This window comes from Bufo gargarizans, chromosome 11 (genome assembly GCF_014858855.1).
Source record: "Bufo gargarizans isolate SCDJY-AF-19 chromosome 11, ASM1485885v1, whole genome shotgun sequence".
NCBI lineage: Eukaryota > Metazoa > Chordata > Amphibia > Anura > Bufonidae > Bufo > Bufo gargarizans.
Window position 1 is genome coordinate 44,097,698 of NC_058090.1, and position 16,370 is coordinate 44,114,067.

At 44.8% G+C, this 16,370-nt stretch overlaps 1 protein-coding gene across 6 annotated transcripts in view; it reads right to left on the reverse strand.

The window, feature by feature from the left end:
- The window catches only part of SIPA1L1 (signal induced proliferation associated 1 like 1), a 232,494-nt gene that overhangs the window by 81,759 nt on the left and 134,365 nt on the right, over window positions 1-16,370 (reverse strand). For all 6 annotated transcript variants that reach the window (XM_044272804.1, XM_044272806.1, XM_044272807.1 and 3 more), the window contains 2 exons: window positions 11,348-11,536; window positions 1,760-1,934 (listed from right to left, as the gene is read on the reverse strand). In XM_044272804.1, the coding sequence (XP_044128739.1) occupies window positions 1,760-1,934; window positions 11,348-11,536 (364 nt within the window). The remainder of the gene's footprint in view (window positions 1-1,759; window positions 1,935-11,347; window positions 11,537-16,370) is intronic.

Sequence of the window (16,370 nt, forward strand, 5' to 3'; positions counted from 1 at the left end):
CGGTGCTGCCGCCAATCACAAAAACTGCTAGTTTAGCATGGAATTAGTTTCTCTATGGCGTTTCTGTACCAGACTAGGTGGAAATACAACTGGATTGTCATAGACATGTGAACAGGCCTAAGCAACTATCAAAAGTGGAAAACCTCTTTAAAGGGAACCTGTCATCAACTTTATGCTGCCCATACTAACAGCAGAATAGGTAGAGACAGGCGAGTTGATTTCAGCGGTTTGTCATGTAAAAGTTAAAAGTAAGTGGTTGCCGAGAACCACCATCACAATCATTGCAGACTGGGCCTGGAAAAGAGTCCGGCCACCTGAGAAGAGTCCTGGTTCTTCATAAATTCTTGGCCACCTGCTGATGGCTGACAGTCTTCTACCTAGTTTTCTCCCTTTCTCTCTAGGAGAGAACTGCCAACCATCAGCAGATGGGGAGAGAGAAGGAGATTAGGAATAACCAGGACTCTTCTCGGGTAGATGCGACTCTTTTCAAGGCCTGGGCTGCAATGATTATGATCCTGGTTCTCACCAACCACTTACTTTTAGCTCATGAGTGACACAGCGCGGACATCAGCATTTCTGTCACTACTTTATCCTGCCCTCAGTAAGGTCAGCATAAAGTTGATGTCAGGTTCCCTTTAATTACATTTCTAGGTGCAAAAAATAGGGGGGGGGGGGGGGGGACATGGCAGCGCGGGCTGTTACACTTGTCCTTTCCAATAGATTCACTATTGATTGAATAGGCTGACAAAACTTCCGAAAAGCTAATTAAAGGTAGATTCACACTGAGTTTTTTGGAGGAGGTTTTGAGGCTGATTTTCTTGCAGGTTTTTTGGCCAAAGCCAAAAGTGAGTCTAAAAGGAGTCAGAAATATAAAGGAGCTTCTACTTCTTCCTGCTGGATCCACTTCAAGCTTGGGCTAAAAAACCTGCAGGAAAATCTGCCTCAAGACCTCCTCCAAAAACAACTGTGTGAACCTACCCTAAAAGTGACAAACAATATGGCTGCACTTCCTGTTTGTCAGTTTTGGTCAAAATGGCCACCCCAACAACACAGAAAAAAGCAACAATAATCACTAAACTGTGGCTCTATCATACTAAAGGTGTGAATCCTATCTAAATGATTTAAAAGGCTATGTACACCTTCCGGGGCAATTTTTTTTTTATGATTGCATTTGACTAATTTTGGGCTAAAAATATTTTTTTTCATTTGTCTTTATTAAAAATATTGAGCCGTTCTGCCACAAAGGGTTAACCGTTTCTCTAGGTGTGTGAATGGTACTTTCACTTTGTGCTGGTTATCTGATAACCATTGTCTGTAAATTACTAAAAGGTTATAACCCCTTATTTAAGCCGTATTCTTGTCAGCAAAATAAACATTTTGATATAATGCGATCAGATCAGAGATAAGGAGCCCCTCAGCAACTAAGCAGAGAGAAAAATCAGAACCAGCTACTAGATAAACTCAAAGCTGTGCAGGGAAAATAGCTCAATATTTTCAATAAAGACCAATTGAAAGGGTTTTTTTTAGCACAAAATGAGTACAATGCAATAATAAAAAAAAAGCTGCCACCAAAAGGTGAACATAGCCTTTAAATTAGTCATAAAATTAAATGGAAAAGTAAAATTAATTTACACACGTTTTAATTTAAAGTGACACAAAACCTTTCTGTACAACAGATTAGCAGACAGACACTTTATGGGCGACACTAAACACGGCGCAGTATTTTGTTGAAGAACAGGATCTAGTTGAGTTTTCTTACTTTTAGTATCGAGCTGAGCTCTATACTTCTCAAATCCTTTAAGTCGCACTCTTTCTCCCAAGAGCTGAAGGAATTCTTCGAAGGCTGGCCCAGCCGACTCATTATTGTACATTTCTTCTTCTGTGCTCTGACCCGCTTTGCAGTACATGATGCCAACTTTCAACTGGTAACTTAGCTGGAATGAGAAAAAGTTGTTAGTGGATATAATGACAAGACATGTTGTATATTTATTATCCACTGACAATAAATATCCCATAACTGCCTTGTGAAAGTGGATTGCTTTCTTTTAGGCCATTTACCGGTACAAGAAGAGATACCGTAGTTTGCCAACTTTAGATGAATTTTCTGATAAATATTATTTATCTGGAAATTCTTCCTAAAGGGAGACTTTGGATTCCCTGTGCAATTAATAATTTGGAAATATCTGGATTCCATAGGGAGATTTTTCATCTCCTTTGAGCCTGAAAATTGGTGTCAAAAAGTTGCAGGCGAGACTTTTTTTTATATTTTTTTTATTGTCGCATCTCCCACTTTTTCGCCACTTTTCTGAAAGGGTGCATGGCAAGGAGGCATAGCCAGCTGCCCCGACAAATAAATTTTTATTTACGCCATTTTTCTAGCGTAAATAAAGCCCGAAATCTATGGCAGCTCTGAGCGGTTTTAGATTTCTGGTTAGGCACATGGACAGCAGGAGGATGCAGCAAAAAAAAAAAGTTATATAATAAATTATAATAAAGTTGTAATACATTTTTACTTACATGCAATTACAAACGTATTCAGAACCAGTCCTGGTTTGAAAACTGTAGAATATTTTTCTGAGACATCCCCTTTAAAGGGGTTATCCAAAGTATAAAACATGCCCCTCATATAGATTATACTTACCTGCTCCAAGGTTCCCGTGTCACTCCTGATCCCTGGACGGCCGTCACTGCATCTCTCAAACATCCGGCGATGGGGAAAGCAACCAATAGCAGGCCGCGACATGGACGAGCCTCCCTAGCATCGCGGGCCCACGTCGCAGTCTGCTATTGGCAGCTCACCCAGAGCGACGGGGAGATGCAGCTGCAATGCGGGCAACCGGAGCGACGCGGGTCCCAGGGAACAGGTAAGTATAATCAGGTAAGTATAATCTATATGCGGGGCCTTGGCGGGCATGTTTTATACTTTGGATAACCCCTTTAAGGAGGGATGCTAGTGCTCCTCTCACATTAAGTAACATTTCCCTCACCATTTTGTGCAAAAAATGTAATAGTTAGATCAGGGCTTTAGTTTACAGGTCAGTCCTGTAGTAGTTGCACTCCTCCATATCAGAAGTAATGCAACCTATTAGTGATAACACGAAGAGGGGGTTGTGGCATCTCAAAAATTTGCTATAGGGCCCAGTCGGTTCTAGCTACGTAAAAATGGATTTTAGTTTTTATTAAACCTAATTATGACCAACCAAAAATTCTTTACAACACGGGGAAAACATATTGAGACCCGGCCAGTCACAACAAAGCTCAGATTACCGTAATCTCCTGGCGTGTGTGTGAACAGGTGTGTGGACATGAACCCATACCCGTATAATCTTCTACTGGATGCTGATGTTTATGGTCATTACACAGGGCGCGCAGTTGGGGGGAGGTCTGAGGACTTGGTTTTCCTTTTATAACTAGAAAATGTTTGGTTACTTCCCTGTTCTTGTCCATTTTTTTTTAGGACAAGGAAAATACTTTTCTACAGGAGTTTAAAAAAAAAACATGGAGGCGCGCGCACACAGCCCGGATCTGCAGAACACACATGGTCATGTGTTTGAGGCCGCAGCGGGTCCAAGTATCCTTACTTTAATAGATTTCTTCAGTTGCCTAAGCTATAAGAAAGTGGAAACCAGAGCACGGAAACTGGGAGCGAGCCCACTCTCATTTTCCACTCCAACCTTCTATACTGCACACAAAACCTCCTCTATTTATAACAGAGTCCTTGGCAGCCATGGCGCGCTTGAAGGACTTACTTGTACAGCAAGATTTACATCTCACAGTTAAGAATGTGTTCTTCAAAGTCTGTTATTACCATATTAACGGAACAGATTTGGTAATAAAATATACAATTTATCTGAAAAACAGTAACATCAATTTCAGGCGCACACAAAGAGAGAACAGCACAAACACAGAAGGCTTCACCGTCGTATAACTAGTGGTCTGAAGGACAGTTCCGGGTTTCGTGGATTCCCGGAGAACGCTACTTACTGCAATGCATCAAGTTTAGAATAAAATTTGGTGGTGGAGGAATAAATGGCATGAGGCTGTCTGTCTGGGAGCGGTCCCTTATTTCCAGTAAGGCCTCATGCACACGACCGTTGTGTGCATCCGTGGCCGTTGTGGCGTTCTCCGTTTTTTTTTCGCGGACCCATTGACTTTCAATGGGTCCGTGGAAAAATCGGAAAATGCACCGTTTTGCAGCCGAGGCCGTGATCCGTGTATCCTGTCCGTCAAAAAAATATGACCTGTCCTATTTTTTTGACGGACAACGGTTCACGGACCCATTCAAGTCAATGGGTCCGTGAAAGAACACGGATGCACACAAGATTGGCATCCGTGTCCGTGATCCGTGGCCGTAGGTTGCTTTCATACAGACGGATCCGAAGATCCGTCTGCATAAAAGCTTTTTCTGATCTAAGTTTTCACTTCGTGAAAACTCATTTCCGACAGTATATTCTAACACAGAAGCGTTCCCATGGTGATGGGGACGCTTCTAGTTAGAATACACTGCAAACTTTGTACAAGACTGCCCCCTGCTGCCTGGCAGCACCCGATCTCTTACAGGGGGATATGATAGCACAATTAACCCCTTCAGGTGCGGCACCTAAAGGGGTTAATTGTACTATCATATTCCCCTGTAAGAGATCAGGACTGCCAGGCCCCCTCCCCAGTTTGAATATCATTGGTGGCACAGTGTGCCCCCACCATCGCCCCCCCCCCCTCCCTCTATTGCATTAAATCGTTGGTGGCACAGTGTGCCAACCACCATCGGCCCCCCTCCCTCCCTCTATTGTATTAAATCGTTGGTGGCACAGTGTGCCAACCACCATCGGCCCCCCTCCCTCTATTGTATTAAATCGTTGGTGGCACAGTGTGCCAACCACCATCGGCCCCCCTCCCTCCCTCTATTGTATTAAATCGTTGGTGGCACAGTGTGCCAACCACCATCGCCCCCCCCTCCCTCTATAGCAGTAACATTGGTGGCAGTGTGCGGTCTCAACAGTAGAAGATTCATACTTACCTGCTTGCTGCTGCGATGTCTGTGAACGGCCGGGAGCTCCTCCTACTGGTAAGTGACAGTTCTTTAGCAATGCGCCGCACAGACCTTTCACTTACCAGTAGGAGGAGCTCCCGGCCGGACACAGACATCGCAGCAGCAAGCAGGTAAGTATGAATCTTCTACTGTTGAGACCGCACACTGCCACCAATGTTACTGCTATAGAGGGAGGGGGGGGCGATGGTGGTTGGCACACTGTGCCACCAACGATTTAATACAATAGAGGGAGGGAGGGGGGCCGATGGTGGTTGGCACACTGTGCCACCAACGATTTAATACAATAGAGGGAGGGAGGGGGGGGGGGGCGATGGTGGGGGCACACTGTGCCACCAACGATATTCAAACTGGGGAGGGGGGGGGGGCTGCCCGGGGGGCTGCCCCCTGCTGCCTGGCAGCCCTGATCTCTTACAGGGGAATATGATAGTACAATTAACCCCTTTAGGTGCCGCACCTAAAGGGGTTAATTGTGCCATCATATCCCCCAGTAAGAGATCGGGTGCTGCCAGGCAGCAGGGGGCAGTCTTGTACAAAGTTTGTAGTGTATTCTAACCTGAAGCGTCCCCATCACCATGGGAACGCCTCTGTGTTAGAATATACTGTCGGATCTGAGGTTCACGAAGTAGCTCATATCCGACAGTATATTCTAACATAGAGGCGTTCCCATGGTGATGGGGACGCTTCAAGTTAAAATATACCATCGGATTGGAGAAAACTCCAATCCGATGGTATAAAAGAACTCCAGACTTTACATTGAAAGTCAATGGGGACAGATCCGTTTGAAATGGCACCATATTGTGTCAACATCAAACGGATCCGTCCCCATTGACTTGCATTGTAATTCAGGACGGATCCGTTTGGCTCCGCACGGCCAGGCGGACACCAAAACGACTTTTTTTTCATGTCCGTGGATCCTCCAAAAATCAAGGAAGACCCACGGACGAAAAAACGGTCACGGATCACGGACCCACGGACCCCGTTTTTGCGGGCCGTGAAAAAAAACTGTTGTGTGCATGAGGCCTAAGGCTAGGGGTACACGGTGACATGCGTTGTGCGACAATAGGTTGCACGACAAAAAGGGAACAATTACGCTGCAAAATGTGTCGTGCGACATTGTTGTAATGACAGTCAATGAGGTCGCACTGCGACAGTGGCATGGATTCGCAGCGTGACACCATTGACCATCATTACAAAAAAAGATGTGCGACTTTTCGGCGACTAGAAGTCACGCCACACATGTTGTCGTGCTAGCCTAAAGGGTAATGCCTATGCTACAGCATACAAGGACATTTAACAAAATTGTAGGATTCATCCAACTTTGTAGTAACCGTTCAAGAGGAGCGGTCACCTGCTTTGGTAACTACCTGCATCCCCCACGCAATAATAATTCTGGAGCTTCTGTTCTTATGGCTCTATGCTCTGCCATTCATTTATCATTCCAGCTAGAAGTTATGCATGAATTACTAGCAGTCTGCAATGAAGGTCCAGATGGGTGCTACCAGTTTGGGGTGTGTCCCTGCACAGGCTGACACTATCCAATCAGTGGAGCCAATGTCAGACTGTGCAGGGACACGCTACCAACTGAGCCTTCACTGCAGACTGCTAGCAATTCATTCAAATCTTCTAGCAGGAATAATAAAGGGGTCCTAAGAATAGATGCTCCAAAATTGTTATTACACGGGGACCGCAACCCCATCCAACACCTTCATGCCCTGCGCTACCCAGAAGTGTAGTGGTGCATGCACAGTTGCTGCTCCGGTAGCGGAAGCAGAGCCTCTGTGCTTGGGACGCTACTCGGAGATGCAAGATTGTCAGGGCTGGGCCCAAGCTCTTCTTATGGCCGCTGGCCGGGTACATAATGATCTGATGCTCTCAGCATTAAATAATGTTGGGAACATCAGGTAATTATACACCTGACCAGAGGCCGCAGGTGCCCTCCTGAATTCAAGTGTATCACCGTCCTCAGAACAGTGATATATTTGAATACTGAAGTGAGGGTGCTGGTATTTTGTGCACCACTGTGGTATTTTTGCGCTGCAGGGGTGGTATTTTTGAGCTGCAGTGGTGGTATTTTTGCGCTGCAGGGGTGGTATTTTGTGCTGCACTACAGTATTGCTGGATCTGCCTTCTAGTGTTGCCCTGCCTTCTGTCAATTTGTATTTGCCTACCACATGTGGCAACTTTTAGGTTTCCAGGGCCAAGTTCCTAGTCCGCCCCTGAGTCAAGAAGGTTGAGCAGACAGAGAAGGGATTCACGAGCCTTTTCTTAGAGCATCACACGTCCATATTATACTAAATGCTATTCACTGTACATCTCTACTTCATATTCAGGAGTCTGGCGCCAGGTTTCCCCGGTATATGAGAAAAATGCAGCAAACATGGATTTAGCATGTGACCGATACCTAAAAATCCTGGGTTGGGGGCTAGTTACATAGAGAAAATTAGCATGTATGTTAGGCATGCACATTTTCAATGCCCAGAGCCAGTAAAATAAAAAAGTGGAGAGGTATAGTAAGGGAATTCTCCGGTATTTTTGGAGTTGCGTGTAAGCAGACCGTTTAACCATTACATGAAACTTTGATGATGGATGGCGTTAGAAACACGGCTGTAGGCTTTTCATGCACAATTAGTGTGACACATAGATAATACAAGATTCAACGTCTTCCTACAATCTGATATATACTGAAGAAACGCTCTCCTTTAAAAACCCAAATTCAAAAAGCCTATTGAGGTGTGTGTTGGTATGGAGGAGGGTATCCTGCTCTGGATTCTCATTGAGTGTGAGTGGCTGTCACGTCCATGGACAGATGACGGAGGCTGGGGGTTACAGTGTAGGTCAGGTGTCAGCAGCCTTCAGCACTCAAGCTGCTGTGAAACTACAACTCCGATCATGCACACTCACTCTGCTGTTCTTGTAACTCCCATAGAAGTGAACGGAGCATTCTGGGAGTTGTGGTTTCAGAACGCTGGAGTGGCGGAGGTTGCCGATCCCTGGTAGAGGTGATCCTGTGATCTTCTTATTGTCTGAGAATCATTAGGAATGGTTCAAAGTGGACAACCCCTTGAAATAACTTGGATTACTGGCAGTACACTGAGTACTGTGCAAATGTCAGGCCATCTTTTAAAAAAAAATAAAAAAATATTTGCAGTCAAAATGAATGTTTTTGAGTACTTGAAGGGATTATCCGTAACACTGAAATGTATGACCTATCCTAAGGATACACCATCAATATTTTGTGGGGATCTTACTCTCGGCACGGACATCGTTCAGCTGTTTGAAGGGGTCACAGCACACTTGAGAGCACCAAAAAAGCTCCACACTTTTTATATTGGCTGTGCTGACGTTACAGTTGTCACCAATTTCTTCACTTTTGATTGATAAGACTAAGCTGCAGTACCAGGTGTAGCCACTATGTATAGTATGGCGCTATGAAGCTGGTATGCCCGGTAAACAACCAAGTGGATGCAGCACTCTTGAGCTAGGTTCACAGCTCCAGCTCCAGTAGGAACCATGACTGCAGAGCCCGGCAAAAAAAGGACAATACTGTGCCAGAGGTGCATATGCTGGATACGGCTTTTTCTATGCTGGAACAGAATACTGGAATATAAGCACTTGTGCAGTTAGTCTCAGGATCGCTGTGGCCCCTTCATACAGTGCCTCATAAATCTTTTAATTTTGAACATTTCTGAGCTGCTGTCCAACAAGAAGCAATCTCCGTGGTCCACTGAGGTTGAGTAATGTCTCCCACTACACAGCACAAGCAGAACATTACACATCGCCACAACCATCTCAGGCCCCGGCTTCTGCAGATAAGGTGACGGCCAACTCGCAGTGCCCAAGAGACTCATGTTTGGTAAGTAACTTTCTTTATCTTTTAAAGGGGGTTTCCGAGATTTTTTTCCCTCTGGATAGGTCATCAGTATCTGATCGGTGGGGGATCAGCTGTCTTGAGAAGGCAGCGACGCTAAGGCTACTTTCACACTTGCGGCAGAGTGATCCGGCAAGCAGTTCCGTCGCCGGAACTGCCTGCCGGATCCGCCAAAACGTATGCCAACTGATGGCATTTGTAAGACTGATCAGTCTTAAAAATGCCTGATCAGCCAGAAAAATTCATTGAAATGCCGGATCCGTCTTTCCGGTGTCATCCGGCAAAACTGATACGGCATTTATTTTTTTCACTTTTCTTTTGTTTTTTTTTCGGTCTGCGCATGCCGGATCCAGCATTCAGGCAAGTCTTCTGTTTTTTTGCCCAGAGATAAAACGGTAGCATGCTGTGGTTTTCTCTTTTGCCTGATCAGTCAAAAAGACTGAACTGAAGACATCCTGATCCGTCCTGAACGGATTGCTCTCCATACAGAATGCAGTGCCGGAAAAGAAAAACGCTAGTGTGAAAGTACCCTAACCGGGGCGCTGGGGTCTTCTCTCAGATTTGCCTAGGCCATGGTCATCGGTCATGTAGCCTAGGAGTGAATTGGGCCGAGAGGGATACCAAGCACAGCTACTATACAATGTACGGCGCTGTGCTTGGTGAGCTGAGAGAAGACCGCTGCGCTCACAGGAGCGTCGGTGACTTCTCAAACAGCTGATCGGCGGGGGTCTCGGGTATCAGACCTCCACCGATCCAGAGGATGGGTCATCAGTAAAAAAAAAAATATATATTTAAAAGAAATAAATTTAAAAGAGTCTGGGAAAACCGCTTTAATGCCATGGTTTGGTGGAGGTTGGAGCTGCTAACCACGGACCATTTATAGGGTGTGTTGCTTTAAACATGATGTGATTACTGCAATCTCTACACTACAAAAGAAAGCTTTTAGCCTCTGTAGGAATAGAAATGAGTTTGCTATCACAGCAATGAAAAAAGATATTCGCAGGTGTCCCTGAAACTGAACAGATCTGACTCACAGCATTAGAGGCGCATTGTTACCCGGCCATGAAGTACACATACCGCACTAAACAAAGATCCAGAAAGAAAGTAACAAGCAATACAAGAAATAATGCACTGTTTGGCTGGATTTTTACAATCAGGGTTTTTTTGTTTTTCGCAGCCAAAGCCATAAATGAAGGACGCATATGAAGGAAGGACTTAAAGGGAACCTGTCACTAAATACCTCCCAATAAAACTAGCCGACATGGGAGATGTGCCCTTGTCAGTTGAATCCAAAGGCGTTAGTCCCATCTCGCTCCATTGCAGAGAAAACAGTGTTTTAATAAAACGCAAATGAGTCCCTGGGTGCAACACGGGCGTTGCCATTGCACTCAGAAGCTCCGCTCACTCTTCTACAGGCCACGCCCCCACTGACAGGGCCAGGCAGGCAAGATGTCATTACATCTGGCCCAAAGTCTTGCGCCTGCGCTTGAGTGTTTAGCTGACGTGCAGTGCGGGAGCGCGGCCGATGTTTAGCTCACGCACAGTACACATCAACCAGGGCGCTTCTGTACTGTACCAAACACTGAAGCGAAGGTGCAGACGTGAAACTTCAGGGCCAGGCATGTTTACGTTGGGCCGTAGGAGAATGAGGGGAGCCTGTGGGTGCAATGGCAATGCCCTCATTAGACCAAGGGTCTAATTGAAATATTATTGGCAATACGGCCACCTTCAGACTGCCATCCATCTAACTTGGACTTTACTCTTAGAGATCACAGAGTATTTCTTCCACACATACGATAAGTCTGCTTAGCAGTCCAGACTACAAATTTTACCCCCCAAAAAATCTCCTCCATATCAGGAGGGAAAAATCTGAGAGGTTCCTTTTCACACTGTAACCTCATAAAATCCATCCGTACAGAGAGCTCGAGATGTATCTATGCACCAACGTGACCATCCAAATGTAGGTGGCTATGTTCTAACATCAGACCACGTGGATGGGACAGGGTAAGGCCTATAGGCGCCATATATTATTCATAGACAGTCCTATCTGTGGGCAGCCTGGAGAACATGTCCAGAGGAATATATCATTTTGTAGGAAAAGACTGTATAACTTGTATTCCAAAATCAGAGTTGGGAGAACTAAGCCTCTAGGAGTAACGGCATCGCCCCCGTTGCTCCTAGAGGCTCATTTGCATTGATTAAAACATTTTTTCACGGCAATGCGGGCACATAGGACCATGGGGCAAACACAGAAGCCTTTAGCTGCCAAGAGCACAGGTAACAGGTCAGCCAGTGTCATAGGAACAAATCTGCTGACAGGTGCCCTTTAAATCCCTTTGCGGGAACTTGCAAATCGCTATTAACAAGACTGTTCGCAACGCAGAAGAAGATTACCTGAAATGACTTCAGACAAACCACACAGCACTTACCCCTTGTTCATCCAGTTTCATGAGCTGCTCTGTAACTTTCGGAGTGTTGAAGGCCAGTCGGAGACCTTGCACGTTCAGCTCAGGAATGATATGCTCGAGCACCTCTTTTAGAGGCAGTCCCCTCGCTGTGCCGTGTTTCGCAGTTGACGGAATTGCATCTTCAAGCACTGATCCGCGTAACGTCATGAGCTAAGAATAAAAGGAGAACTACAAGTCACATAACATATCATCAGCTCACTGCAGCAATTACTACAAGGACATTTAATAGTAACGCCTAGGTCGTGACGTTGGTTGCCCATTTTCTGCGTTACAGTTCAGCACGCGTCAATTCATCATCCCTTCCACTCAATTCTTATTTAGAAACGCAAGACGGATAAATCATACAGATTACCAGTGTAAGCAAATTGGACAGAATTTACGTTTTACCATTAATCAGGGCCTGATAATACCATGGAGGGAATTTATCATGCCCTGCTCTCCAGAATTCTGTCTTCAAAAAGACAGAAAATAGGGCTTTTGCAACTTTTTGGGGTCACCTGTGCAAACTTTGTGACTTTTTACATTTTCACACCACTTGGGTCGCGGTCACATCCTCGTTTTGTTTTCCATTCTTCTGTTCCGAAAAAAAAAAAGAATTAAAAAAAAACAAACGGATCTATTATTTTGAGCATCTGTTGTGCTCATTTGGCATCCGTTTGTGTCCATTCCGTTAGAGAGCCTCCTGTTTTCTCCCATCCAAAATAACAGATGTTTAACGGAAATTGAAGAAAGTGACTTTGACAAAAAGTCAAAATTGTTGTGGCCAGACAACTTGGTCAGAGCATTTCCAAAATGGCAGGCCATGTGTGGGGTTTCTGATATGTATGCAATGGTTAGTACTTACTTACCAAAAGTCGTCCACCTTAATGCTTACAATTGACACGTGAACATCAGAACATGACTATGGAGAAATGGAAGAAGTTGGCCTGTCTTTTAAATCACGCGCATCACTTAGGCTGGAGTTCACACTTCAGTTACTGCCATCAATGATTGTGAGCCAAAACCAGTAGTGAAGCCTACACAGACATAAGGTATAATGGAACTATCTGCACCTGTTCTGTGTTTTTGACCCGAACCTGGTTTTGGTTCACAATAACTGATGGAAATAACTGAAGTGTGAACTCAGCCTTACTTGGGTAAGAGATGGCAGCAGAATACACTATGGGAATTATGAAGCAGACACTGGGCAATGCTTTGCTGGGAAACCTTGGGTCCTGGTATATTTGTGGGTGTAATTTTGACACCTAACCAAACATTGTACAGACCAATTACACCCATCATGGCAGCGGTATTCCCTTATGACAGTGACCTCTTTCAGCAGGATAATGAGCCTGTTTCGGAACTGCTACAGGCACATGACAAACAGTTCAAGGTATGGATTTAGAGATCTCAATCTGATCCAGTATCTTTGTGGGGTGTGAAAAAACAAGTTCTATTCCTGGGAGTTCCACTTCACAAAAAGATTAAAAAAATAAATACAAAATCTGCTAAAAATGTCAGTGTGCCAGAAACAACAGGACACCTTCACAGGTCTCAGTAAGTCAGTGCCGTTTCAGCACCACGAGGGGGACCTATATCATATTAGGCCGATGGTATTAATGTTGTGGCTGACTGGCAAATAAAAGACCCTATAATCAAATGTGTAAAGGTGTGTTTACACGTTCCGATGTAACAGCTAATTGTTGGGAAGGGAGCGTTCCCTCCCGACAGTCGGCTGCTCGCTCAGTGGAGGAGACTGCTGCATTTACATGCATTGATCTCCTTCACGGTATGTGGACGGGGGATCGTTATTGTGATCCCTTGTGCCAAAACAGAATCCTTGTTTCTGCGCAGCAAATCACTTAGACTGCACAAACCTCTGCCCAGAAACGCTAATTGACGTGCCCACATGAACGTCAGGATCACTCGATGGACGAGCATTTCACTCGCTCATCAGGTGATCGGCAACACATTTAGAACGTTTGTTGCCGATAATCTGCCCGATTATCAGGCTGTATACATCCACTACTTTCGCAGGAAGGTGAAAAACGGCAGTGTGAGGGCCATCTTTAGAACCAATTGAAGTCAAATGGGACCATTCACGAGGCCAGTGAAAAGCGGCCATCAGAAAATAAAACATGTCCTATTTTTGACTGTTTTAACGACCAGATGGACTCATCTGAAATCAATTGATTCTTTTTTAATAGCCGTTTAGACAGGATTGTATTCACAGTTTAAAATAGATGCAAAACGGCCATAAAAAATGGACAGACGGACAGAAAATGTCTACAAAAATAGTTGAAAAATGGACATGAAAAACTGACATCTGCATCATTTCACTTTCCTGTGTATGTAGCCTAAGTAATAATACTATAGCTAGATTATCCCACGCCGCCTTCTGTTTGGTCTTCTCCCTGGCTGTAATAATGACTAGTTACTTCTGCTTGTGATGTCTACCAACTTCTCCTTCACCATTGATTTATTAGGGCTTTCCTTTACATTTTTTCCATTACTGCTTTAAACATCATCATTAAGGGTAGACAAGCAAGAGAAAGGAACCCGTGCTTAGAAGAATCACTGCAATTTGACAAATACATGTAGACACTGACACGAGCTGTAGCTTTCAATAAATGTCAGCCGATGTGACGGACGACCTACACGTTCTATAAATGGAATGCGGCTATATTTGTCCAGAAAAAACAATCTCAATGTGTGTATCCTATAGCTTGTCAAGTCCTGAACCCAGACCACACAGCTACCCGTCCTTGTGCTTAAGAAGCCAGACAGTCTGCCCTGGTTCTGACAGTCCAAAAGCATTTCCGGAATGCAAGACGCAGATCAGAAACAGATAAATGGCTCAACTCCCAATCCCATTTGATTCAGCGTGGTGTTCCAGCAAGTGCACAAACCTCCGTGGTATAAACTCTCAGTTCACTGGACTGGAAATAATTATTCTAAAAAATAAAGCAGCTTGGAGAAGAAGTTGTATTTAAGCAGAAAATAAGGTCTTCTGAACACGGTAGTTTGTGTCTTTCACTGATCAGATACGGACTCATTCATCTTTATGTGGGGTGTGACACAGTGAGGGGTTGTGTCCGGCTCACAGCCGGGGCACTGGATATTGGGGACTATGGGGACTGGATATTGGAGATGTGCTAGCGGCCATCTAGCAACTCATGTCCTCAGCTCTATACACAAAATCCCGGTGACAGGTTCCCTTTAAGTGTTATGTTTATATAGAAAACATAAAATCCTAAGTTCACAAGGTTGCAGGGGAGCAAAGTTAATGTAAAGCAAAGAAACCTAAGTGCTAGAAATAACATCTCCAAAGTTGCAGATCAGGGCTGACCATGACAGCTATCCCACCCACATCTATACAGTCTTCGCCTTTAGATGAGAGGTGCCTGCACTGAATGTTTTCTGATCATTAGGCTGCCAACATTTCGTAGATACATGGCCTAGGGCAGATGTCTAAGGTGATTCGCATGTCAGCCACATTTCATAGGCAGCTTAAGTAAACAACTTTCATTCCATTTATGTTGAAGAACGCTGAAAAATACTCTAATTTACCTAACAATGGAGGCTGAAAACACAAAATTTTTACCAGTCTAACCGGTTACTTCATATGTGCATTGAAAACAGCCCACCACCTTGGACAAAGGAACTTTGAAGGGGTTGTCTCCTCAAGGCAACACCTAACTGCTCATAGGCATAGAGTATATATATGTATGTCATAAAGAAGAGCCCTGTGGTCAGGACCCTCCTTCATGAGAGAGGAGTTGTTTCATGTGTTAACGCACTTTAGCATAACCAGCCTGTCCAACTATTGACATGTTCAGACATTCTTGTGAATTAGTGACATTTAGACTTTTTTTCCAGCGGTGGCTGAAAAGCATGGCCATGACCCAGGAGTTGGACCTGTGGTGATCAGCTGATCCTGGGAGAGGCTATCTTTAGAGTATGGGTTTTCATAAAGCAGCCCCTTTAACAGGGTTGTCTCATCTTGGCAATCCCTCTTATAGGTACAGTATGTCATCCAACATTTAGCTGGTCACCATGGGTCTAGCTACTGAAGCTCCAGATGATGACATCCATATGCACAATAAACATGACAGTCTGGAGTCTCTGTGTAGAAGAGCAAGTTTGTGATGTCTCTAATGACATCATTATCTCCTTGCAAAGGCTCCCATATAGATTATATTGTTGGCCGAGCCCATTTCCATCATGACCGGCCAACAATCTAATGTGTGGGGAGATGTTGTCGAGGGAGAGGAGGATCAGGCACTTTGAATTTCAACGCCTCCTGCCAGGAGATAAGCCGCAGTCAGAGGTGTCTGGTAGTGGTCTCTCCACATTGAAAACATACACGCTCGTATGTGTATGGGGAAGTCAGGAAAGATGGCGGTCTTTTGACCAACAGCTGAAGAAGGTGTATGGGCAGCATGCTGCATCTCCATCTGATTTCAATACTAAGACCACAGGGTGCCCCATGATTCAATAGGTAAAATGTCTACAAGGCCTGAAAGGCTGAACACTTTATACATCCCCTATGGACATCGTACACGGATTGATATCCATTATGTATCACATGCAGCAGTGAATAAACCCCAAACTCATTCCCATCCTAGAACCCTATACTTTGTTATGTCCACCCAGGAGCTACGCCACAAGAAGCGTCACTCCAGTCGTCCAGGTGTATCTCTGTCCAGAGGATGTCTGCAGGTTCTGTACCTTCAGGGTCAGTTTTTGATACAGATCCCAAGTCCAATGAGAATGTGCCCCTTGGCAGTGGTAATGCACACCTTCTTCTGTCATATGAGACGAGGCAATAATGTTACAGGGAAGGAACGTCCGAGTAATGCTAGCTCCAGGTCACACAAAAGAAGGAATAACACGAGAGAAGAAATCCTGCTAACCGGGGGCACACATTTCAGTTGAAGGGGTTGTCCGCTATGTCGTACTCCATTCTGGTCTTCGTCGGCAATTACTGTATTAAAAGTTAGGA